Genomic DNA, 25,436 nt, shown 5'->3' with positions numbered 1-25,436 from the left:
TTAAGCCCTTACTATGTTCTAGACAACGTGCTCAACAGTTTACATGCAAGATTATGTTAATCTTCATGAACATTTTGCAGAAGCATCATTAGTAAACAGACTTTAGACTTGAGAAAACTGAGGTGGAATCTGTATGTGAATCCTACCTATCTCAAAGTTCATTTTACTTTAGTAATTGGTCTTCATAATGGCATTTTCCCAAGTGTGTTCCTCAGAGGATAAAGCATGAGAAAAAAGCATTCTGTGGTCACATCAGTAGGAGGATCGAGTGTACTACATCTCTCTCTTGAACACTCACAATGCACTTAGGATATTAAAGTCCCTGGGAAGTTCTGAAATAAAGAAACCCATTTCATTGTGTTCATATGAGCATTTCACAAACTGTCAGAGAATTCTTTTTTGTTTTTTTGGTGAAACTTTAATTTTCGGGACATACTTTGGGAAACTTTGTATATTGGGGGAGTCTTATTAATAAGAACTCAACTTATTTAGAATCCAAGAAACATAAACCTTATTATATACTCTCAAATTAATGTTTGTCAGAATGAGGGTCATGGACTCATTGGGTTGTGAAATCAATGAAGTGGATCCTGAGTAGTATTTGGGAAACAAAACAAAACAAAGCAAAACAAATAAGATAGAAAATATCAGGGTTATTGCATGTAATAAATACTGAATCATGAAAATTTTTACTGGGTCACAGTATAAAATACATTTCTTTCCATGGTCATGGCCAGAAACATCTAAAGAGACTGCTTTTATGAAAGTCACACACGAATTGCTTGTTAGGCAGGAGATATGATGATAGCAAATGTCTGAATTTTATGAAATTAACACAAAAAGGACTACAGTAATCACATGGCTAAATACAGTACTTGTTATTGCTTAAAATCAGATAATTTTGGAGCTGAAATATCTCATAGAGGCAAAACCAAAATAGAGTTTTAGTGACTTGTCAAGGTCAGACAGCTGTTAGCTGGGCCTAGAATGCAGGGTTTCTGATTTGTACTCTATAATTCTTTCACTTGTCAGCATAAATTGACATAATTTTTATTTATAGAACACAAGGATTATTTCTTTTTAACAAATAAGAAAACCAGGCACAAAATTCAGCAAATCACCCCCAGATAGTAAGTCAGTGGTAGGTTACAAAAATGCTGAAGGCTTTAATTGAAGGGAGAAAGTAATATAGAGATACTTCAGTGCTGAGGTCTAATTATTATTCCAGCTAATGACTAATTAACGTAATACCCCATGTTACTAGGTGGGGTCATTCAGTTGTTTGGTTTCTCACTTGAACATGTAAGTGTCCCGTATATATGATTCTGAGAAGACTTAGCGGATAACACATCAGTGAACACAAACCCTGCCATGTGTAAGCTAAAGATGCAGACTTTAAATAATGAACCAAAGTATTCCCTCCAAACGCACACCATTTTTAAAAAAGAAAAGGAGCTATGACATATGGAAGCATCCATGAAGCTACAAACAGAAGCTTCTACACATTTTATTTTAGGAAGGCCTCTGAAAGGCTCCTTCCAGTTGAAGCCTTGAAAATTATACCTAAATTTGTGCCTATTCACTCTTCTCTCATGGTCTGTTCTGGGGAGGGAGTGTCAGAAACTGGTCAGTGGAGGTTGGAAATATTTCCTTTTCCACCCCCTCTGCTCCCTGGAAAGCGCCCACAAGCGTCTACTCCAGGGAAGCGGGCCTGCGCTTGGCTTCCAGCAAACCCTTCTCAAGTCTCTGGAGCCCAGGTTGGTGCTATCTCCTCCCAGAAAGCTCTGGGCCACAAAGGGCAGAAATCATTTGATAACTTAATCTTGGGGAGAGGAAGAGACGCTGAGGCCTGTGTACTCTAGTGATAAACGGAAGCATCCGGGTGACTCAAGGAAGAGACACGGCATCGTTTAAAACTAACACAAACTAATAGAGCATAAACAAGAACTGAAAGGGGGTAGGAACCACCCCTACAAAACGTGGTAGGCGGCTGGTACCCGGAAGGAGGATGACCGCGTCATTACGACCTGGAGGTTCCAGGGGTTCCCTCCGGGGAGACCCGGTCGGGAGAGCAGGGAAGGTAGAGCAGGAGGTGAATTTCCTAAAGCCCAGGACCGACCCTTAGACCCTCCCCCTTCCTATAATTAACTCAAAGCCGGTCCCGCCTGTCTGGGCCGGTGGCTCCCCTGGCCCGCCACCTCCCTTCGCCCATGTCGCGGGGAAGGAGAAGATCCCGGGATGGGGGTGTCGAGCCCGGGCCACTCGAGACCCCTCGCGCGGCTTCAAAGCCTGACCCTGCCTGGGGCCGGCCACGGTCGCCGTCCTCCCCACTCCTCCCCGCTCCTCCCGCGCCGGCAGCGCCCGCCCCGGCCGTTCGGGCCGGCGCGGGGGGCGCGGGACCGGGCCCCGCGTGACGTGGGCGCCGCGGCGGGAGGGGCCGCCCGGGGGGCTCCGGCCGCCTTATTAGCGCCCCGCGGGTCGCCGGCAGCGAGCATACGGCCGCTTCGCGAGCAACAGGAGCCGGCGAGCGGCCCACTCCTCCCACCTCCTCCGCCTGCCTCCTCCTCCTCCCCTCGGGCTCCTCCCGCCCCCACCTCTGTGCGAGCGGCGGAATCGCCCTCTCCCTGCTTCTTTCTCCCGCTCCCGCTCGCTCGTCTCTCTCGCTAATACTTCCCCCTGCTGTGCTCCAGGGGACCCAAGCATTCTCAGCGCTAACCGTAGGGACCCATGGTGCTCGAAAAGCCTAGAAAAAGCCGCTTCGGGCAGAGATAGTTGGAAGCCCCTCGTCCCTTCCCCCTCTCCCGGCGCAGCCCATGCCCGGCTCGCAGCACCTTCTCGCTCCTGCACGCTCTGTTTGGGAGGACGGGGTGAGAAGGTGAAGTGGAAAGAACTGCAGAGCAGAGGGGGCCAGTCTCAGAGCTCAGATTTCATTTTCATTGAAGCAAAGCACGGAAGATCAGTTTTCTTCTGTTTGTTTGTTTTTGTTTTAATTCTGCATTTTTTGGTTCTTTTTTCTTTTTCTTTTTTTCAAGAAACTTATTTTGAGGGGGGGTGGGTTTGCTCTGGGCATTTGCTTTGCCCAGTAGTTGAAAAGTGAACTCGACTCGTGATGGTTCTCCTGTCACTTTGGTTGATAGCAGCCGCTCTGGTAGAGGTTAGGACTTCAGCTGATGGACAAGTAAGTGGAAAATAATAACAATAAAAAACTCAAACCCAACCTTTTCCCGAAAAAGTTCCTCCCCTCTTTCCCCTCCTCTCTCTCCTCCTCACCCCTCCCACCCTTCCCTGTTATCTGGTGCATTCACGGACGGTGTTTCGAGGGCTGGGCGCAGCGTGCGGGGCTTTCTGGGGTGGGGGGTTGAATGGCACGGGAGGTTTGGACTCCCACTTCGGGAGCCCAGGCTTGTCACACCTAGGACTTCACTTTGCGGCATTCGGAACAATTCCTGGTGACAAAGTGCAGCCAATTCGCATCCTCGCCGGGCCATCTGGGTTTCCTCTTTCCGGAGGGCGGTCTGGGCGTCTGAATGAAGTTCTGGACGCTGGGTCCGGGATCCCAGTGCTCTGGTTGCAGCAGCCGGAGTCGGGTTCGCGGGACTTTCTCTCCTCCTCACTGACTCACAGCTTTTTCGGGCAGCCGGAGGCGGGGGTTTCAGGAAGTCCTTGGGCCGGACAGGGAGCGATCCAGTAGACACGTGTCCTGGGAGGACCGCGGCAGGGCCGGGGTTTGACAGTTGGGGAGGGGGGCCCGGGGACGTTTCCTGCTCTGCGTTTTCCTGGGCAGAGGCTGGAGGCGCCGGCCGCTTTTCTCCCCTCCCCCTCTGCACAACTCCTCCTCTTTTTAAAGCGAAGTTGAGTGCAGCTCTGTTTCTTTTCGACCCAGCCCCCGCCCTTTGGAGACTCAAGGTGAAGCCCGATGCTCTCGGAAGAGTCCTTGAGAAGGCTCAGCGGGATGAGCCGAGCCGTTTGTAGTAAATCACATCAGCACAGGGCCGGTGGGACTTTGGGTACAGAATTTCTCTGTGAGTTTTTGTAGCGTCTCGGGTCTGCCTGGTCTGACCATAGGGTGAAAAGTACAGAATTGTCTGGTGGATTCCTGACCTCAAATCTGATGCATCAGGATTTAGACTTCTTTTTGCACGTGTAAATTCAGAGACTTTCTTTTCTACTCCTGACCCAGTACCCGGAGTTTTCAGAAGAGAATATCGAGTGTCAGTATTTATTTTTTGCTGGCTTCATAAATGTTAAATTAAAATTGAAACGAGCAAACGACACCCTGTCCCAAATTATTATTGAATTGGCTCATGCTTCTGTCACAGAACCTCCTACAAACTGAGGTGCAGCCTTTAGGCACCAATCCCGGTCTCCAGCATCTCCTGATTAGCCAGCTCCTGAAAAGCATTAATGGTAGAAATAAAACGCATGAGGTGATAAGATGAAACCCAGTAACTGTTTCTTTTTCTTACTTTTCCCCCTCCTTTCCAGGCTGGTAATGAAGAAATGGTGCAAATAGGTAAGCCTTGTTCTCAGATGTCACTCTTATCTTAGTAGAAAGTAGGGAATGAAGTAAGCGAAGCAAAATATTGTTCCTGAAATTTCTCCCATTGATGGTTAAAGAAACAATTGGTAGTCCAGTAACATTTCTATTCTTCTCTTCCTCTTTCCGGAGGAGGGTGTCACTTTCCTCGGGCTGAGTTGTAGTGATGTAAAAATTCTCCTGCAGTCGGACTTTTCAGGCGTCGATTTATTAACTGTCTTTGGACAAGCCACTGGTAGGTACTGGGAGGGTGATGGAGGGACTGGAAGAAGATATGGAGATAAATTAAATCAACGTTTGTAGCATTAAGAGGAGCAAATCTGATTAGAAGAGAAAGTGTAAGAATGCTACAAAGAAGAGAAAAATGAAGCACAGATGATGGAAAGTTTTCTCTTAAAATTTTTCCAGCTTTGAATAATCCCTCTGATGGCTTTTCTTATGCCATCTGCTTTGAAATAGTTATCTACTAATGTGTAAGATATTGTTAGGCCTTTTGCAGATAACATCTAAAACCTCGGTATTGCCTGACGATATGGGAATTATTCCCATTTTATGGGTGAGGACACTGAGGCTCAGAGAGTGTGACTTGTAACATGTCCTCCAAAGTCCATGGTCTTTTTTGAAACTGTTTATAATAATGTATTTGTTCTGAACGCAGAAACTGAAAGTCATCTGTCAAGAAGCTAGGCTCCATTCAGTCTTTTCATACACATTTAACTTGGGTTACTTTAAAAGATGATTTTCCTTTTGGCAGAGTGTCAGTCTCTGTAAATCGTGTATTTGTCAGGTGATATGGTAAAGTCATCTTTTACATGAAAAGATTTTGTTACTGCAGAAGTAGTTACAAATCTTTGCCCATGTGCTGTGTGCCGGGCACAGTGCTAATTGCTTTATGTGCCTAATGTCATCTGTTTCTCACAACTGCACTAGGGGGTAGGGACACATTGTGCCTATTTTAGATTTGAAGGAAATGAAGCTTGAGAGGTTACACAGTAACCTGCTGTAGTGCATAGTGGAGAGCTCAGGGAATTCCATACTTGTAAACTAATGGAGGGACCCCAAGATCCAGGCCCAGAATATCTGTTTGTAGCCATATGACATCGTGTGTCAGAATGCTCCCTTCTTACTCAGTGCTTAGCATTGTTGGAACTCCTCCACAAGCTTAGACCTCCACAGGAAGTGCAGGACAGACAGGAGGAAAGTGACTGAGAACTGCATTGAAAATACAATGTCTATGAAGAGACATTTGTCATTTGTAGTTGATAGCATTCAGCCAGCAACATGTATCTTTTTTTTTTAATTAATTAATTTATTTATTTTTGGCTGTGTTGGGTCTTTGTTTCTGTGCGAGGGCTTTCTCCAGTTGCGGCGAGCGGGGGCCGCTCTTCATCGCGGTGCGCGGGCCTCTCACTGTCGCGGCCTCTCTTGTTGCGGGGCACAGGCTCCAGACGCGCAGGCTCAGTAGTTGTGGCTCACAGGCTCCATACGCGCAGGCTCAGTAGTCGTGCCTCACAGGCGTAGTTGCTCCGCGGCATGTGGGATCTTCCCAGACCAGGGCTTGAACCCGTGTCCTCTGCATTGGCAGGCAGATTCTCCACCACGGCGCCTCCAGGTAAGCCCCAACATGTATCTCTTTTTTTTTGCAGTACGCGGGCCTCTCAGAGCTGTGGCCCCTCCCGTTGCGGAGCACAGGCTCCTGACGCGGAGGCTCAGCGGCCATGGCTCACGGGCCCAGCTGCTCCGCGGCATGTGGGATCCTCCCGGACCGGGGCACGAACCCGTGTCCCCCGTATCGGCAGGCGGACTCTCAACCACTGTGCCACCAGGGAAGCCCCCAACATGTATCTTTTTGTTGTTGTTGTTTTTGCGGTACGCGGGCCTCTCACTGTTGTGGCCTCTCCCGTTGCGGAGCACAGGCTCCTGACGCGCAGGCTCAGCGGCCATGGCTCACGGGCCCAGCCGCTCCACGGCACGTGGGATCTTCCCGGACCGGGGCAGGAACCCGTGTCCCCCGCATCGGCACGCGGACTCTCAACCACTGCGCCACCAGGGAAGCCCCCAACATGTATCTTTTTTTTTTTTTTTTTGCGGTAGGCGGGCCTCTCAGTGTTGTGGCCCTTCCCGTTGCGGAGCACAGGCTCCTGACGCGCAGGCTCAGCGGCCATGGCTCACGGCCCCAGCCGCTCCGCGGCATGTGGGATCCTCCTTGATCGGACCGGGGCACGAACCCGTGTCCCCCGTATTGGCAGGCGGACTCTCAACCACTGTGCCACCAGGGACGTCCCCAACATGTATCTTTTTTTTTTTTTTTTTTTCGGTACGCGGGCCTCTCACTGTTGTGGCCTCTCCCGTTGCGGAGCAACAGGCTCTGGACGCGCAGGCTCAGCAGCCATGGCTCACGGGCCCAGCCGCTCCGCGGCATGTGGGATCCTCCTGGACCGGGGCACGAACCCGTGTCCCCCGCAGCGGCAGGCGGACTCTCAACCACTACGCCACCAGGGAAGCCCCAGATTTTTCTTTTAACCGGTCTTCAAACAAGTAGGGAAAGAAAGCTCTATTACTTTTTATTTCTTAAACATTTGATTACTTAAACATCCCAACATTTCGATATGTAAATTAAAAAACTATTTTAAGATCACTCATTCTACAAGGAATAAAATATACTGCTTTGATTAAATTTTCAGATAGCATGCTCATATGTAAGAGGCCCTGGGTTAGACTTTGGGTCCAGTCGTTTTGCTAATATAAACTACTTTGGTAGTTCTTGTCCTCAAGGAAGAAAGTAGTACAGGTCTGCTTTAATTTGGTAAGAGGGAGATGAGTAACAGCACTTAGGAGAAGAGGGCAGGGCACTCTTAGGTTGTGTTGCTGAAGATTTATCTGCTCCCAAGTTCCTCTGCTTTATGAGATTTCTTTCTTTTATTATTGTCATTTTTATTTACCATTTCCGAATTGAGTTAAGGGAAGAAATAAAGATAAAAATAGATTTGACTCATGAGTCTTGTGATAGCAGAAGTGTACCATTTGGCTTTGGGTTATAATCATTTATGTTGTTCTTAAGAGGGATTTAAAAATATATTTAAAAAATTTGATGTGCAAGAATGAGATTCCTTTCCCCTGTCCCCATGCATCAAGGGATTGCTAACCTGGAGTTTTGGTAAATGTACTTTTCTACATACAGTTAAGTAATTTTTTTTCCAATCATTGATTGAAAAGTAGTTTTATATAACTGCCTGGAGGTGCTATTTGATCAATGACACAATTAGGAAAAAGTAATAAGGTTTGTAGAATTAATGAATTTATATTTATTGATCTACAAATTGGCTAGAGAAGATTCCATGTTTCTGAATAATTTGTGAATAATTTAATGTCTCAAGAAGAGGTAAGTATAATTTAGTAACACACCACAAATTGTTAGGAAGCTAAATTTAAAAACTCCTTTCTATTGAGATATAATATACATGCAGTGTGGTGCGTATAAGTGTACACCTTGCTGATTCTTCACGAAGGGAACACTTCTGGGTATCCAGCACCCGGATTGATAAGAACATTACTAGTACTTGTGCCACTTTCCTAGCAGGATTCCCACACAAAAGGTGACTTGTAACAGGATAAATTAATTTTGCCAGTTTTAAATTCTTTTTATAAATAGAAAAACAATACATACTTTTTTAGTATTTGGCTTAGGAGACCAGTAAAAAATATATATCTGATATGCTCCAACCCCCTAGAGTAGAGGGCAGTCTGTGATGGGGGCAGGTTAGAATATATATATATATATGTGACTTCTTTGCTTTTTTCTCCACCCAGTGGAAAAATGTCCTCTTGGTGTGTGACTCTTGGGAAAACGGGCAAATAGGTTTTGAACTGTCACCTAATTCTCTGCTCCCTTGTCAATCAGAGAGGAGCAATCTACCTACCTACCTATCTACACTCATGTATACATACATATACCCATGCATACATATACCCACACATACATACATATACCCACACATACATACATATACCCACACATATGCACATGTATACATGCATGCATACATACATATAGGTGCATATGTGAATGTGTATGTAATGTGTATATATGTGTAAATGTGTTTCATGAGATTGGTAGACTACTTCTGTGACATATCAGGGAGCTCTTTCATTTCTGACTCAGAATATGGCCTTGGTAGGATGCCTAGGGTAATTGTGGGTAGCTGGCTGGCTGGCCTGATTGGGTAAGGAGGTTTGCTCTGTGACACATGTGGCTTAGGAAATAATCATAGTTCTGTAGAAATTGGAGAATCCAAAAAAGAATTCTCTGAGTCCTTTTGTTTCATAAGCCACGCCTTTGAGATTACTTGAGTGTTATCAGAGGAAAAACCATTGTAAGGCTTTGGTGTTCAGCTGTCTTCCCTCTCCCACCCCCGCTCTTAGAATTGGGGCATATCCATCTTTCTCTGCCCTATTTCTGTTTCCCAGTTTCAAATTTCATTGTATTTTATTCTTAACCAAATAAAGTTGCTAATTTGTCCTCTCAAATATCTGGTTTCCTGAGAAATAATTTTTCATCATTTTCAGGTACTTGTTTGGTTTTCAAGGTGTAGTGTGTCACTGTACCTTCTCCTTGGTATAGAATAAGTGTTTCCACTAGCGTAGCCCTTGAGAGAGCAAAGACTTTGTCTTGATGACTGCTGTATCCCCTGTACATAAAACAGAGCTTGGTACCTTGTGGTCTCTCAAATATTTGTTATTCAGTGCATAGATCTAGTAAGCAGATTATTATCTTACTGGGATTTGGCTGTGTTCTGATATTCCTAAAATGCTCTTGTTCTGTGCCCCTGTCCAGGTTTAATTGGTCCCCAGGAAAATGAGGATGGTGACAATGGCTATACAGTTAATTATTCAATGTTATCAAGGCTCCTTGTGACTTTCTGTTTCACCCCACAAAGCCAGGGACTTAGGCTTATCAGTTTTTTATGCTTTTGTGTTTGTGCTCAATAAGTATTTGTCAAATTGAATAGAATTATGTGCAGGTTTGGAATGCTCACTAATTTTGCTCTAAAGTCTGTTTGGGATAAGTTGCCATGTTGCTGGCATCAGTGGAAATAAGACAAGCTAAGATTGAAATCTGTCAATCCAGTTTGCCAACAGCAATACTAAAAGATGTGGTCTAAAGCAAGTTTAAAGGGATCCCTTGTAAAATTTAGAATTTCAGCCACCTAAGCCATTGTTCTTCCCTGGCACTAAAGATCATACACTTGACTTTACTGGTTTAGCTCCCACCTCTCCATAGAGCATCATAATGATTAAAGTTAAATGTTTTAAGCTTCTTAGATGAAGATGTTATTAAATGCAGCATGTTACCTATCACCAGCAACTTACTGCTGGTTAGCTGAACTATTCCTTCCCCATACTTTCACTGTTTTCTTTTTTCATTGTACCAAATAATCATAATATTGCTCAGAAATGTTAAGAAATCTTTAAGGTCATCTCTGTTTCCAGGACGATTATCTTTAAGCATTCTTTGCTTATGGGTAGCCAACCAAGATTACCTTGGAAATCCATCAGGGACAATTCCAAATTGCCTGCTAAAATCATGAGTAGTTTCAATATAAAGAGTTTGGTTATACTGCTTGGACTGGATCTATTGACAGTGAAGACTTAAATGGAACCCTACTGCTTCCTCAAAGAGGATTGTTATTACCAGAATTTTGGGAACGCTTTCCTCAGAGTTCCTCTAATAGAAATCAGCTTTTACTTCTAAGCTGTGCTACTTCTATTATAAATTGTTGAGTTAGTCTTTTTAATTAGTCAGTTTTTGTTCTGATTATAGATGCTTTACATGTGCCCTTTGTAGTTATCTTCTATTTCTGTATCCCCCAGATTTTTGACAATCATCCCAAATATCAAACTTTTGTTATAATTTAGCATATTCTTATTCAGTCTTCTTTTAATACACAGATTATGGGGTTTTTATTGGATACCTGATTTTGTTTGGTTTAATATTTTAATGTAATTTTCCATATCATTACAAACTCCTCATAAACATCATTTTCATCCCATCATATACTAATAAACCTTATTTTATGTAATAATTTCCCTAATGGTATCCATTTTCTCATGATAGTGAATATTGCCACACAGTGTTGTATATAGGTTATTGCCCATTTTTCCAATGATTCCTTTAGGAGAGCGCCCTAGAAGTTGATTACTGAGTAAAACCAAATTAACGTGATACATTTTGACAAATGCATGACTTTTGAAGATGTTTGTAGGACCTGAATTCCTAGTAGCAATATATAGGAAAGTGTTGATTTAAAATATTTTAATTTTAAATTAGGTTTGGTTCTGCTCTTCTTGACATTTGAACATAATTTTTAAATATTTGGTTATGCAATCTCTGAAAGATGCAATGAATTAATCATTTTCTAGTTACCACGTACCTCAAAGTATGAACCATTGTATTATAAAAATGTTTTGTAATTTTATCAGTACCCTAAGAAGATTTGTCCACCTCATAGAACAGAATTTGAGAGTTGTGTATTCTTTAGAATGGATAGTAAAGCGTGGGAAAAGTTTCCTAGCTTAGGAATCTCTGTTCCCACATGTAATTCATCCATCCTAATTTTCTGAATGCATTTACGTGACTTTGCTGACTAACTATAAATCCCTAGAAGAGATTTTGTGGTAAAATGTCAGTCTCTTGTTTATAAAATGAGTGCCACAAATTCGGCATGATGAATCTTTATGGAATTTAGAACAAATTGTGAGCAGCATGAAACAGCCTGTCTTGTTCTTGAAGTGACTGATAAAACAAAAATAGTATTTAGGAAACTTGTAGAAAGTAAAGTAGGATTAAACATATGAATCTTCAAATATTTAGATAATCACATTTCCTACAATTTTTCTTCATATTTAGTACATATATTTTTATATGTACTAATGCACACAAATAAAAAGAATGATTGAAATAATTATTCATATGAATTTGTGTTCTCTTTCTTTTATATGTAAAGACCTCTCTTTTTTACATGTAGAGTCCATTCCTTAATCTAAAAGCTAACCAGTGTATGCATTAGAGGAACTATTAATATTCATTGCCTCTCCTCCATCAAATGGTCAGGGGCACAGACTCTGTTTACCGTGTGGTTTAAAATCCTGACTGCAACACTTTCTAGTTGATGACCTTAACCTCTCAAAGCTTCATTGTCTTGTATGTGACATAGACATACTACTCTTACTTACTTCACAGAGTTTTAAAGGATTCATAAAATGCTGGCACATGGTAAGCAAGCTAGAATAATAGGTATTATTATTAGTGTGTCTTAGTCTTGTGCTTTTAAAATTTATTTATTATTTTATTTAATTTATTTATTGTTTCTGGCTGCATTGGGTCTTCATTGCTGCGCACAGGCTTTTCCCTGGTTGCGGCTAGTGGAGGCTACTCTTCATTGCGGTGCATGGGGTTCTCATTGCGGTGGCTTCTCTTGTTGTGGACTACAGGCTCTAGGCGCATGGGCTTCAGTAGTTGTGGCTTGCGGGGTCTAGAGCGCAGGCTCAGTAGTTGTGGCACACGGGCTTAGTTGCTCCGTGGCATGTGGGATCTTCCCGGACCAGGGCTTGAACCCGTGTCCCCTGCATTGGCAGGCAGATTCTGAACCACTGTGCCACCAGGGAAGCCCAGTTTTGTGCTTTTAAAAAACACTTTTACTCAAGGAGAGCTGCCTCATTCTAGTCCATACATTTCTGATAGGTCTGCCTGCCACTGTGGCTTTTCAGTCACCTTAATTTAGTGTGTCATGGACTTGTACACTATCCAGCCACTCAGCTCACCATGTGACAGCTCTTTAAAGAGTTCTATTTTCGTGTATTATCTTCATGTTGGTATCTCAATGTAGTGTTGCTTACTTCATTGGAATATAGCAGTAGAGGGAGGAGTTGAGTAAGGAATAGTGCAAAAAGTTATTCCACACCAACTATATTTTGTGTATACCGGACATAATTCTTTCTTTTCTTTTCATCTTATTTATTGAAATTCCTTCTTTCCATTTCATTGAGAGAATGTTCCTGTATTAATCGTGACTCCTTTGGATGCAAATAACAGGAACCCAGTTGACAGTGGTTAAGGAAGACAAAATTGATCAGGTAATCAAAGTCAGGTATAGCTGGATCTAGGGCTCAAATAATGTCAGGAATCAATCTCTCTCTCTCCCCTTCCTCCTTCCCCTCTCTGTCCCTCCCTCCTCTTTTCCCTCCCACCTTTCTTTCCTCCTTCCCTCCCTTTCTTCCCTCTTTGTTTCTCTCTTGCTATTCCTCTGGTTTGGCTTTATTTCTCTAGTAGCATAAGATCGTGACTATCCAAGTTGTGGCAAAGACTGTCACCAGCACCTCTAGGCTATCATTACCCCACTAGACAGAACACTTCTGTTCTGGCTGCTCCAGTTAATAGCTCCTGGTAGGGCTTTTATTGGCTACCTGGCTTGAGTCATAAGCTTATTCTCAAACCATGAACTGTGCTCAGTGATGCAGTGCTCTGATTAGCCTGGATTGAGGTGTTTCACTCTTGACTGACAGGGACTGAGAGTGGAGTGTGAGATGGTTAACCTGAGGGAAAACTGGGGTTCAGTTAAAGGACAAGGAGGGACGGATGCTGGGTGGCACACGTGTGCAATAACGTCACAGCTGTGAGGACTTCCGCCACATTGATGGGAACTGTTGGCTGTGGCAGGCAGAGGAGTGGACCCCCAAGATGTCTCTGTTTGAATCCCTGGAACTTGTAAATACATGACATGGCAAAGAGGAATTAAGTCTTCAGGTGGAATTAAGGTTGCTAATCAGTTGACCTTAAAATAGGGAGATTATCCTGGATTACCTGTTGGAAAGTCCTTATAGATGGAAGGGGGAGGTGAAAAAGACTTGGTTTGATGTTGCTGGCTTTGAAGATGGAAGGAGGGAACCTTGAGCCAGCGAACGCAGGTAGCCTCTGGACATTGAAAAAGGCAAGGAAGCAGATCATTCCTAGTGCTTCCAAAAGAAATGCAGCCTGCTGACACCTTGCTTTCAGCCCTGTGCAACCTATTTCAGACTTTTGACCTCCAGAACTGTAGGATAACGTATTCATGTTGTTTCAGGTCACCAGGTTTGTGGCAGTTTGTTACAGCAGCAATAGGAAACTAAAGCAGCAGCCTAGTGGACTGCCCTGGTTTCTCATACTTTTTGTCAAACCATAAGCCAGACTATTTTAGATTTGGAAAATATAATTACCACAAGTAAAGTTTCAGGGAAAACCTTTAAAGCTACTATCCGCATTTCTTATCTGTCATATTTTCCCCAGCCTTTGGCCCTAGGGACAAATGCTAATTTTCCTGGCTTTAAATTCTAGACTCAATAGTCTTCAAAAGTATTATCCATCAAAAAATTGTAAGACATATGAGAAATATTAATTTTTAGAATGTCTAATATCGCTCTTGAGTCTGTAAAATCTCCAATGATGATAAATATAACCAGTAGAAGTGCTTCTTTAAAAACTAAGATTGGAATGTTAAGTGTTTGGCATTTAGGCCTCACTTAAAAAAAATAAATCTCTACTTGTTATCCTGTTATTGATTATTTGATCATTTTAAGATGCAAATAAAGAAAATACTTGGATATTTTTCTTTAAAACAGTTTTCTTAAAAGATCTCCTCTTACCTGATTTCATGTCCTGGAATGCTGAAGAATGTACTGTTCTTTCCTAAATGACTCTCTTGAACATAAACATTGTGCAATTGCAACAAATATTTATGAAAAAGCCAGATTAAAAAAATGAGAAGAATTTTAAAGTTCACAACTATTTGTTCTTTCTTAATAATGAGTAAAAGCAAAGTACCTTCCCCCTCCACCCCCCAAATGGCTATGAAAATAGGTTTGCAACTAAAATAAAAGACATCAAAGTGTTTTTCTGCCTTGTGGTGATAAGAGCCTAGAGGAGATGAAGTGAGGAAAAAGGAATTTGGCTGCATTCAGAATTTCAGCATGTGTCAAAATTAATTTTTAATTGCCTTTGAGAGAAGATGTGTCCCCTTCTCCGTTAGCGTTTACAGCTTTGGTGAGCCCTTTGGCATGTGATGTCCTTTTTAACGTCCACTCTTCACCCCACTCACATCTTTCCTGGAGCAGCTGGCTCCTGTCATTTCTGATGAAAGTCATTCTCTTACCCTTGGCTCAGGATTTGGAAATGTTGTTGTTGGAGCTGCTTCTTTAGCAGATCTTGAAAATGCTTATTTGATTTCATTCTTGTGGCCAGATTGTTGCATACTGAGAATTTATACCTGATAAAGGAAATTGCCTGTGTGACTGCCTCTAGTGTAGAGCAATCAGCCAATTCTCGGGAGAGATTCCCAGTCTCTGGGTTGGGTAATGGAGCATGGGTTGTTACAGCCAGTCTAGACTTCAGGCCATTTGTTGACATGGAGCTTAAGATCCCTTCTAACCACTAGAAACACTATATTTGTGTGAGACTGAAATGGGGAGAGGCTTGAGGGGTGCTGGGACACGGAAGGAATCTGATATTGACTTCCTTCGTGTACAGCTCTAGCTAGATGATGATGGTGATGGTGATAATAACACCAGCTAATTTTTCATTTATTGAAATGTTATTAGATGGACTAAGCCCTTTATGTGCCTTATCTCTTCTTCCTATTTTACAGGTAACCTGTCTGAGCCTTAATTTCATAATTTCAAGCTCATGTGCCAAAGAGCACATGAGATTGAAACCAGCCTTCAAATGCAGTGCTTTTTGACTCCAGACCTTTAGTATTCAACCATCATACCCCACCCCCTTCTTTGCTTGGAAATTAGAGCCACATTGCATCAATCACAAGTATTCCAGTATTCTGTGTGCCTGGGGTAGATTTGGTCTTAATTAGATCAGCTAAAAATTGCCGTGATATATGAGACTTTGTATTGCAGCCATTTAGGTCCTAGCAATGTTGATTGTACTACTGAAGACTTCTCTTCTCTTGCTGTTCTAGAGTGTGGTCTTTGTAATGTGCTGGGGACATCTAGTCTCTTCTAGGAAACATTTGTGTAGTGTTCTACAACATACTTAGAAGGATACCAACCTGCCTGTCCTCCGTTGTGAGCATATGTGGCTGAATGCGTGAAGGAGTATAGATGATCCCAAAGCCTGGGCTACAGGGTGATGCTGTGACAGCACTCCTTCCCAAGAATCCCCACTTCCAAAAATAGCCATTAATTTCTCTTTTCCCCAAAGACTGATGTACACTGGGGACATTTAAACACATTTAAGAACACACCTCTGCCCCAAAGAGCTTAAAATCTCTGAAAGGACAAGACATAAACATATAATTTTTCACCCATAGGGATTTTTATAACTGTTATGCAGTCAGTGCACGACAGTCAGAGCTAGGAAGTTTAGACCCTGAGGTCTGTACTTTAGGCAGTTTAACAGGGCAGGTTTCATGGAGAAGATGGGGCTTGGGAAAGGCCGTGAGGGCCGGGTTAGATTTGCATACATGGAGAGAAAGCAACAGACCTCTCCCCCGGTTGATGCAATAGAGTAGGGCTCTAAAGGCAGGAGTGATTAAGCTAGTGAGCACATTAGAATGTTTCTTTAGGTTATATGGGAGATGATGTTGAAAAGAAATTAGGGACAGAATGCAGAGGGCCTTAAATGATAAAGTTAAGTTTTGATTTGGGTTAAATTACCTAACTTTGAGTTTAGTTTCTTATGTGTGAAGTGAGGGGAATTGATTAGTGGATGGTCTTTCAAGCAATTTTCAGGTCTGACATGGAAATACAGATATCAATTTTCTGAATTTATTTTATCCTAAAGTAATGATGAGCGAGTTGAAACTCTTCATAAAGAATAACAGGGTAATATTAATACCTAACATTTATTGAGCACTTACTATGTGCTGGATACTGTGTTAAGCACTTTGGATTAGGCCATTTAATTTTTACAAGTCTATGAACTAAATGCTGTTGCCCTAATTTTTTCAGGTGGGTACTGACATAAAAAGTCTTAAGTGACCAGAATCACAAAGGTAGTGAGTGGTAGAACCTAGGCATTTTAGACATAAGACTTCAAAACAACTTTTCTGGCAGTAATTTAGAAAATATTCTGATACAATGTATACGGCATTTGGTAGTGAGAAATTATATGTGGGGCATTTGGACTTGGTACTTGCAGCTTTTCAGTGTGAGGTGATGAGAACTTGAAGGTGATTTGAAGAAAGGGGATTAATTTGAGAGAGATTTTAAGGTGAGATCAGTAGGACTTGAATGATATAAAGTGGGGAAAAAGTTGAAATGAAGTCAGTTTTTTTAGCGTGGGAGTTTGGGAGAATCAGCGCATCATGAACAGAAATAGTGAAGTCAGGAAGACAAGATGAATACTCAGGTGAAAATGAGAAGTTTGGTGTAGATATTTTAAGGGTGAAGAGAGGATATGACACCTTCTTCTCAGCACAGTGAAACTGACCCATTCAGCTTTCAGTTTGAGGCAACTTTTCTTCTTCTTTAACCTGTATTTACTGAGGGTCTGTTATGTGTAAGTATCATGCTAAAACACAGACATGTGTAAATGGTCCAAAGCCTCAGAAATGAGTAAAATTTGGAAACTATTAGAAAAGTCTAACATGGCTGACATTAAAACAGAAAGTCTGACTAGCTCAAAGGTCTTTAAGTATATGGAAGCACAGAACATTGGGTCCTTAAATCCTTTGATGTAAGTTGTGTGCAATATTTGTGTGTTTGTGTGTGAAAAGAAGTACATACATATCACACATACACACATGCACAGATACACAAGAAGGTGTTTTTTTTCATGCAGTGCAAGAAGGGAGAAGTCATTATGTTAAACTCTAGAATGAGGAATTTAGATATGAAAGAATTCCCTGACCAGGAGAATTGTTAATGTTATCATTAGACTGACAGCGAAGATGTGACAGTACTTTTTCTTATAGGTAGTTCAAGCTTTTGAGGAGGTCCTCAATTAAACATACCCCGCTGACCTGCCTGGGTTCTGAACACGTTGAGAAATAGAAAATCTAAAGACATAGTGAAAATATCTTTTACGAAAGAGCCTGGGGAGAAGCACAAGGCTCTCACCTGGGCAGGCAGTGGGCTGGCGGACAGGGCACCCCACCCAGTGTGTGTCAGGTCCACTGGGCTGAGACAGAGCCTGCTGCTGGGGAGGTAGAAGAGAACGGCGTCCTTATCAGGATCGTTCCCAGGCCAGGAATGATGATGAGGGAGTGCTGAGCTTTGCAAACCGCCTATTTTTCCCAGACTTGCTAATCACATCCGTCATGCTTCTTCACTGGGGAAGGGTGAGTTAAGGGGGATGGAGAGGGCTAAATACTCAGAGAAAAATCTCTCCTCCCAGAAGGCGGGAGTAGGTGAAAGGTACTGCACCTCTAACTTAAGAAAACATGATGTCTTCTACTTGAGATGTCTTAATTGTAAGAAAGAGGCAAGGAAGAGATGATCTTTCAAGGTCTTGTTCATCTTTGACCTGTAGAGTTATAATTCTGTGACTATCTAGAGGGATGCAGAGTGGGGCCTAATCTCCTGCCTCTGGTTCCTAAGCACAGGGGCTCTGTGTCTGCATTCCAGGAGGTCTGTTTCAGTGGTTAGATCCATGTTTGTGGTTGTCCTTAGTAGCTTAAAATGTAAGTTTGGGATACTATGAAATGTTTGATTTAAAGGCCAGCAGGAATGGTGAGAAATACACCCAACGTTTGCAAGCAAATTCGGGCAATAGAGGTGTATGACAACTTGTGTGGTTTGCTGTCATCGATAGCTTGATGGTAAATTACTATTTGGGGAAAAGAAGATGCATTCTAATTTTAGATACTCCCTCAGGCTAAACTGCTCTCATTCATTAATTCACATATATTTACTGAGTGGCTTCAGAGTCAGTTTCTGGCACTGGAGAACTATAGTGAAGAGAAAAGATAAAAATCCCTGCCCTGGTGAAGGGATATGCTAGTAGGTATAAAGAAACAATGAACAAATAAACATATAAATAAGATTTAGAGTATGTGAGATGGTGACAAGTTCTGTGGAAGTAAAATGCAGAAGGGAGATAGTAATGAGACAGTTACTGGGGGCAGGAAAGACCTTAATGCGAGGGTCAAGTTTAAGCAAACACCTGAAGGAATGGAGGGGTGAGCCACGCAGCTGTCAGGGGGAAGACACTTTGGCAGAGGAAATGGTGAGCACAATGACCTTGAAATGTGAGAATTCCCAGTGCTGGCCCTTGTGAGCCATTTTTCTCTGAGTGGGATGGGTTTTGAGGAGAAGACATGATCTGTCATTGGCTCTGTTTTAAGGATAACCTGTGAAGGGGAAGATGGTGGTTTGGACTAGGGTAGCAGCAGGGGAGGTGGTGAGCAGTGGTCAGAGTCTGGAGATATTTTGAAGATAGGGTCAGTAGAATTCGTTCAAAGATTTGGTGTGTGGTGTGAGAAGAATTAAGGATGGTTTAGTCAAGTTTTTGGTCTGAGTAACTGGGAGGATAGCATTGCCATTTACTGACAGGGGCAAGGAGGTGCAGGTTTGGAAGCAGGAAGGTAGGAAGTTTACTTTTGGAAGTGCTGAGGTACCTAGTGAATATCCACAGGGAGAGGATCCAGTGGCAATTGACTAGACGAGGGAAGATCTTATGGAGGAAGCCTGGGCTGGAGATGTATGATGGTGAAGGTATTCAAAGTCAGGAGACAAGATGAGTTCACCTCATCCTGGGAGGGTAGATGCAGAAGAGGAGAGTCTGGGACCAGGTCATGCAACACTGCAGTGTGTTCAGGTCATGAGAATAAAGGAACGTGAGGAGGGAGAATGGGAAGGGGAGACCACTGAGGAGAAGAGGAGAACCAGAAGAGAATGGTGTCTAGAAGCTAAAGAAAGGAAGTATTTTAAGAAGGAAAGAGAAATAGAGTCAGATGCTGCTAATAGGGCAAGTAAGAAGATGGAGTCTCGACCATTGGTGTCAGCAACATGGGGTTACTAGTGACCTTGACAAGAGCGTGATTGGAGTGGGTTCAAGAAAGAACAAGCGTGGGAAGAGAGGAATTGGAGATATCTAATATACTCAATTTTTAAAAAGTGTTTTGCTATAAAGGGCAGTGAAATAATGGGAACTTAGCTAGAGGCAGATGTGGCATCAAGAAAGTTTTTTGTCAAAGATGGAAAATATGGCAGCTTATTAATTTACTGGTGGGAATGATCTAGTGATGGGAAAATTGATGAGGAAAGAAACTGAGGGCAATTGCTGAAGCTGTCTTGCAAAGGCAAGAGGGGCTAGGATGTGTACATGAACGGAGGCTTTGCTCTTAGGTAAGACAGAACCGCAGACAGTTCATCCATACTACCGGGGTCGGTGTGGGGAGGTGGGAATGGACCAGACAGGCACAGATGCCAGTGGGTTGTGCAAAATTCACTGCTTCTGAGTTATGCTTGGGTAATTAGTGACCACAGTGTGGCTTTACAGTGGCCCCAGCTTTCTGTGCTTGTGGAACTTACGGCTCACACAAACCTTTACATGCCTATTGCTGTGGTCCTTCAGCCACCCCAGCTGACAATTGTATAGTTTCATATTTTAAAATTGCGCCTGGGCACTATTTTAGTAAGTGACTAATTTACATTTAAGTTAAAATAGTTAAAATTTACTGAATCCTCTGGATAATCTCATTTAAACCTCTCATCAAACTTATGAAGTTGGAACTATTACTAACCTCTAGTTAACAACTGAGGATACTAAGCCTAAAGAAAAAATAAAGAACTTGCTCAAGTTCAGGTGTTGACTTTTCTGCTTTCTGGCACTGTAGTCTCTTCCTTGACCATAGGCTGTATTGCTTTGTGGAAGTATTTGGGCCTGTGAAATGTGTCATTTCTGAAAGCAGGAAATTAATGTTGGTTTGCATATGTGATTGTAACCTGAGATTAAATACTTTTGATAGCTTTGAGCTTTATCCACCACCCCTTTATTTTTCTCCCCAAGACTAAGAATTTAAGAGCCTTTTAAAATAATTTTTTTTTTTTTTTTTTTTTTGTTGTACGGGGGCCTCTCACCGTTGTGGCCTCACCCGTTGCGGAGCACAGGCTCCGGACACTCAGGCTCAGCGGCCATGGCTCACGGTCCCAGCCACTCCACGGCATGTGGGATCTTCCTGGACCGGGACACGAACCCGCGTCCCCTGCATCGGCAGGCGGACTCTCAACCACTGCACCACCAGGGAAGCCCTACAATAATTTTTGAAGGTACAATACAGGAAAAATAGGTTGGCTGGCTGCAGGTAGGCAGGATGTCATCATTCTTGTGGTAGTTTTCCTTAAAATCAGATCTTAACTTAGAAATTGACAGCAAGATGTTCCATCTATTCTTCAGTGAGTGAGAGCGTGATCTTCAGCATCGAGATGATCAGAATTGAAAATTTCCTTTGGCTCCTTGTTTGCTATGTGTCAGGCCTTCTAGGTCTGCTTTCTCATTTATAAACGAAGGGTAGTAATACCTACCAACTGTGATTGTTGTAAGAATTAGAGAAGGTATATTCTCAAGCACAAAGCAGAGTGCCTGATATTTATTCTGCAATAAATGGCAGGTGACTGGCTAGCTCCTTTGTACATTCCATTAACTACCATCCAGTGGGGCTAAATGTATCTTTTCCATTAATTCCCAACTGGAAAATGACTCATTCAGAGTTTAATTTCAAAAATGTTTCTTACGTGTACATTTTAGGAATGGCTTATTATTTAACATTGGATAAGACAAAGCTCTATAGAAATGCACCATCTTTATTTTGAATAACAGTTCAGAACACATTGTCTGACAGTGGAAAAATGGACTCATCCCAGAGAATCTAGGGTGTATGGGTTTACTGTAAGCATGAAACTCCTATTGGGTGTGGAGGAGACTCCCTTCATTCTTCCTAAATTTTCTAGTTCTCCAGTCACTTATCCAGGCATCAGTATATTGTTTATAGACTTCAGTTGTGTGAATTCCCCTCAGTGGAGATGAGAAATCCATACATTAAATGAAGGATCGCTTTTCCTTCCCTTGACACAGTAAACCGATGGTTAAAGAAAGAGTTACAGCTGGAATTATTGGTGCAGCCAGATGCTCATGGGCCTTGGATAGTAAGTCAGCACATGGAGCATCATAGATAAAGCAAATGTTCCCCAGTTACCTGCATTACTAACTTAAACATGTAAACAAATCCTACTGATAAGAGACCCTGGCAGGTACAAAATCTTATATTACATGGAAATGTAATAAATGTATATTACTGGAAATACTGAGTTGAATGGGGAGTTCCTTATCCTTAAGGAATTAATTTGGGGTTGGCTTTCTCCGTCCACCTCCAAGAGCCCAATTCATCCATCCCCGTGGAAACTTTCCCCTCCATCAGTCTGCTTTTGTGACTCTTGAGTTCATTCCCTAAAATTTCAAGTTCTTTCTCTAAACCAGAATTTACAAAAGTATTTGCCAGGAATTTGGTTGTAAGGGAGACCGAATCTGTGTGCCTGTGCTCACCCCAATGCCTGGTGTAAGCCTTTGACTGTGATATAGAGAGCCTGTGAAGCAGGAATTGTGTTGCTGCTGTTCCCAGTGTGGAAGCCAGGCTTCACTCTACTCTGTGATATGACCACCCTCACTCCTCTGCTTAGTAAATATGTACAACCATTTTACTTACTCTGTGCATTTAATAAAGGGGGATATTTTGTTTAAATAACATCGGTCATTATAAGGGACATAATGGTAACAAACATGGCACTCAAGGAATTTCCAAGTTGCAAAATACCTTCACTTGTCTTCTGGTACTTTACACTTTTTTTTTTTTGAGTTATTTAAAAAGCAGGAAAGTAACGAAAACATAGTGATTCTATAAGGATACTTTAAGACCATAGGTTTTAGGTTCATTTATGGGCCTCATGTGCTAATGTGTTAGATAACACGCATGAAGTTTCCATAGGTGAGCAGTATTTGTGAATCATATCATTTTTTCAGGGTACTTTATTATACTCCAGGACTAGTCTTAGGCTAGAATCATGAAGGTGGGGAAGTTTTAACTTGATGTTCTCAGATTTTCCTTTCCATGCATCCTTTCTTCATCCTTGTTGCCCTCCTCATTTCCTTCTGTCTTCAAAATCATTTCTATTAAGGGAGAAACGGTTGATTTAATGTGTTATCTTTCCCCAGGATGTTTGCATTTCAGCAGACACAGTACTCTCATTTGGCTAAACTTGGGGAATTAAGTTCTAATTGTGAAATTCAGTTTAACATGTAAGTGGCCACGCGTGTTGTAAAGTGAACCCCAAATATTGAATTCATATTCAAATGAGTGTCTTTCCCATGTAAGGAATATGGTGCAAAATGACAATGCCATTTACTCTTGACTAACCAGTACTAGTGTATTCAGTTTATAGATGGTTATTTCTTCTTTTTTACTCCATTCTCCTCATTTGCTGAAAATGTTCTGTGATTTATGGGATACAACATGATGTAGCAGAGTAAGTGTGTGGGCTTTGGAGTATGACTTGGAGACATATCTGAGCTTCACAGTTATTTGACCTTGGACACACACCTCCTGAATCTCAGTTTCCTCACCTGTGAAGTATGATTGTTAGGGTTGGTATGATGGAAAAGATATGTATAAATTACCACACCATAAACTACAGTGTATAAATTACAGGCCAGTGGTAGATGTAATACAAAGTAGCTATGATGATTAGTATAAATTCTAGAATTCTTACAAGGAAAAAATTAAAACAATCAGAAAAAGGTTTTTCTATGTAATAGCAACTTTGTTAAAAGTTTGTAGCAGTTATCAGTTATGCCAATGATAAATTAACTGGGAGTATGTGTTGACTATAAGCACACCAGATACAGTTTATGGAAAGTTATTCTGTTCGTATTCTCAAACATATAAATGAGATGAATATTCACATTGCAGTAAACTTTTTTTTTTAAATTAAGAAAATGATACATTGAACACAGAGTTACCTAAATGCGTTTGAGAAATGATTTGAATTCTCAGAATTTACTACTTACTAGATGGTTCAAGAATATATTTATTATGCAAGTCGAGGTACGGTCTTGTGAGGTGGGCACTTGATGCCTATGTTATGTCCTCCTGTGTTCTCTTGTTATACAGGGTTCTACAATTCTATTTTTCACCCCACAGATTTACCAATAAAGAGACAGAGAGAGTATGAGCTGGTGACTCCAGTCAGCACAAATTTTGAAGGACACTATCTCTCCCATATTCTTTCTGCAAATCACAAAAAGAGGTCAGCGAGGGACGTGTCTTCCAACTCTGAGCAATTGTTCTTTAACATCACAGCATTTGGAAGAGATTTTCATCTGCGACTAAAGCCCAACACTCAGCTAGTAGCTCCTGGCGCTGTTGTGGAATGGCATGAGGCATCTCTGGTGCCTGGGAATATAACCGACCGCATTAATGATCATCAACCAGGAAGTGCTTCAGAAAGAATCTGGAAAACAGAGCCTTTGCAGACTAACTGTGCTTATGTTGGTGACATCATGGACATTCCGGGAACCTCTGTTGCCATTAGCAACTGTGATGGTCTGGTAAGACTCATTGCCTTTTGTGTCTGTGTGTTTGCAGGTGTTTGGGAGTGCAGCATGGCTTCAGCATGGTTTGGAAAGTAGAGGTGGAAAGAAAACCTCACTATTATATTTTAGGTTCAGGGAGAAGCATTAGAAAGCATTTTACTGACAAAGATGTGTGCTTTGGCTTAATTTGACATGAAGACAACATTAGTCTAAGAAACCAAACACAACTATTTTAGCATTCTTGGCTTATATGTTCACTTGTATAACACTGGGGATTTTATTTCCTTATTTATTTAAAATCATTCTGACAACTTTCTAAAGAAGTGTAGATTCCTTCAAAATGATAGTATTTCCCTTCTTATGTGGAAATGTTGGATATCCTCTTAAAGAAAGTATTTGAAAGCATTCCTTCGCTTCCCAAAGAATGCTAAAATGGGAAATGAGAAGCTCCTCTGTCAGAATTTGTTCAAATAGCATTACTCTATGGACATGAGATATAGTTCTCTCTGTATTGTGGCTTTGATTCATTTTTTTCTTTATTTTTGAATAGAATACCCATATATGGCTCTTTAGTTTTGTGGATGAGGCCAGTAGTAACTGATCCTTCTTCACATGCTGTGAAGATGTGAAGTATTTTTATTTGTGTTGTATCTCCAGATGTTATTTGAAAAGTGTGTCAATGTTTATGTCTCTTCCATTCACAGTTGACTCCAAGTCTTTGTTCAGAAAGAGCAACCATTTTTCTTTCTATGGTTGCCAGGCTGCTGTTTCTTGGGAGTTCAGAGCTATTGTCTTTGTTTTGTCTCTCTTCTGGGAGTTCTCAAAATATTCCTTGCATTCCTTCTACCTTGGCTAGTCCCCCAACAATACCTTGAATCTTCTGCCACTGTCCTCTCTATGCATAAGCAGAACCCAAAGGAGTTATGATACCATATGTTTTTATCCAAGGCTGGTGGATTAATGGTTGTAAGCTTTATTTTGGGGTCTTGTACTGCCTCTTGATGTTCTGTGGGGTTTTAGAAGTCAGGATGGAAAACTGAATAGAGCATGTGTGGCAGGTCCAGATCTCCAAGTTGGACTCTTGTCAGTTTAGGACCACACTGTCACATTTAGTGCTGGACCATGCCCTTGGGTTTGAAGACACAAGGAATCTCTCAAATTCCTCTCATTCCACACAAACGTTGAACAGGTCTGAATTAACTAAGTCATTGAATAAAACAATAGATAGTGCTTTCTAAAAAGACTAAGTTTAAAGTATTCACTAAGAGAGGTTGATTCAACACTACCAGGATATAAAAAGAAATAAATTATTAAAAAAAGGTACTGTTT

At 41.9% G+C, this 25,436-nt stretch overlaps 1 protein-coding gene across 1 annotated transcript in view; it reads left to right on the top strand.

The window, feature by feature from the left end:
* Positions 1–2,870: 2,870 nt before the first annotated feature.
* The window catches only part of ADAMTS3 (ADAM metallopeptidase with thrombospondin type 1 motif 3), a gene marked incomplete at its 3' end in the record, with an annotated part of 287,161 nt that continues 264,595 nt past the window's right edge, over positions 2,871–25,436 (top strand). The window contains exons 1-3 of the mRNA XM_082838783.1: positions 2,871–3,178; positions 4,486–4,513; positions 23,716–24,122. Coding sequence (XP_082694909.1) covers positions 3,110–3,178; positions 4,486–4,513; positions 23,716–24,122 — 504 coding nt within the window. The 5' untranslated portion in view covers positions 2,871–3,109. The remainder of the gene's footprint in view (positions 3,179–4,485; positions 4,514–23,715; positions 24,123–25,436) is intronic.

This window comes from Leucopleurus acutus (assembly GCF_964270905.1).
Source record: "Leucopleurus acutus genome assembly, chromosome: 4".
NCBI lineage: Eukaryota > Metazoa > Chordata > Mammalia > Artiodactyla > Delphinidae > Leucopleurus > Leucopleurus acutus.
This window is presented reverse-complemented; position numbering and strand designations above follow the sequence as displayed.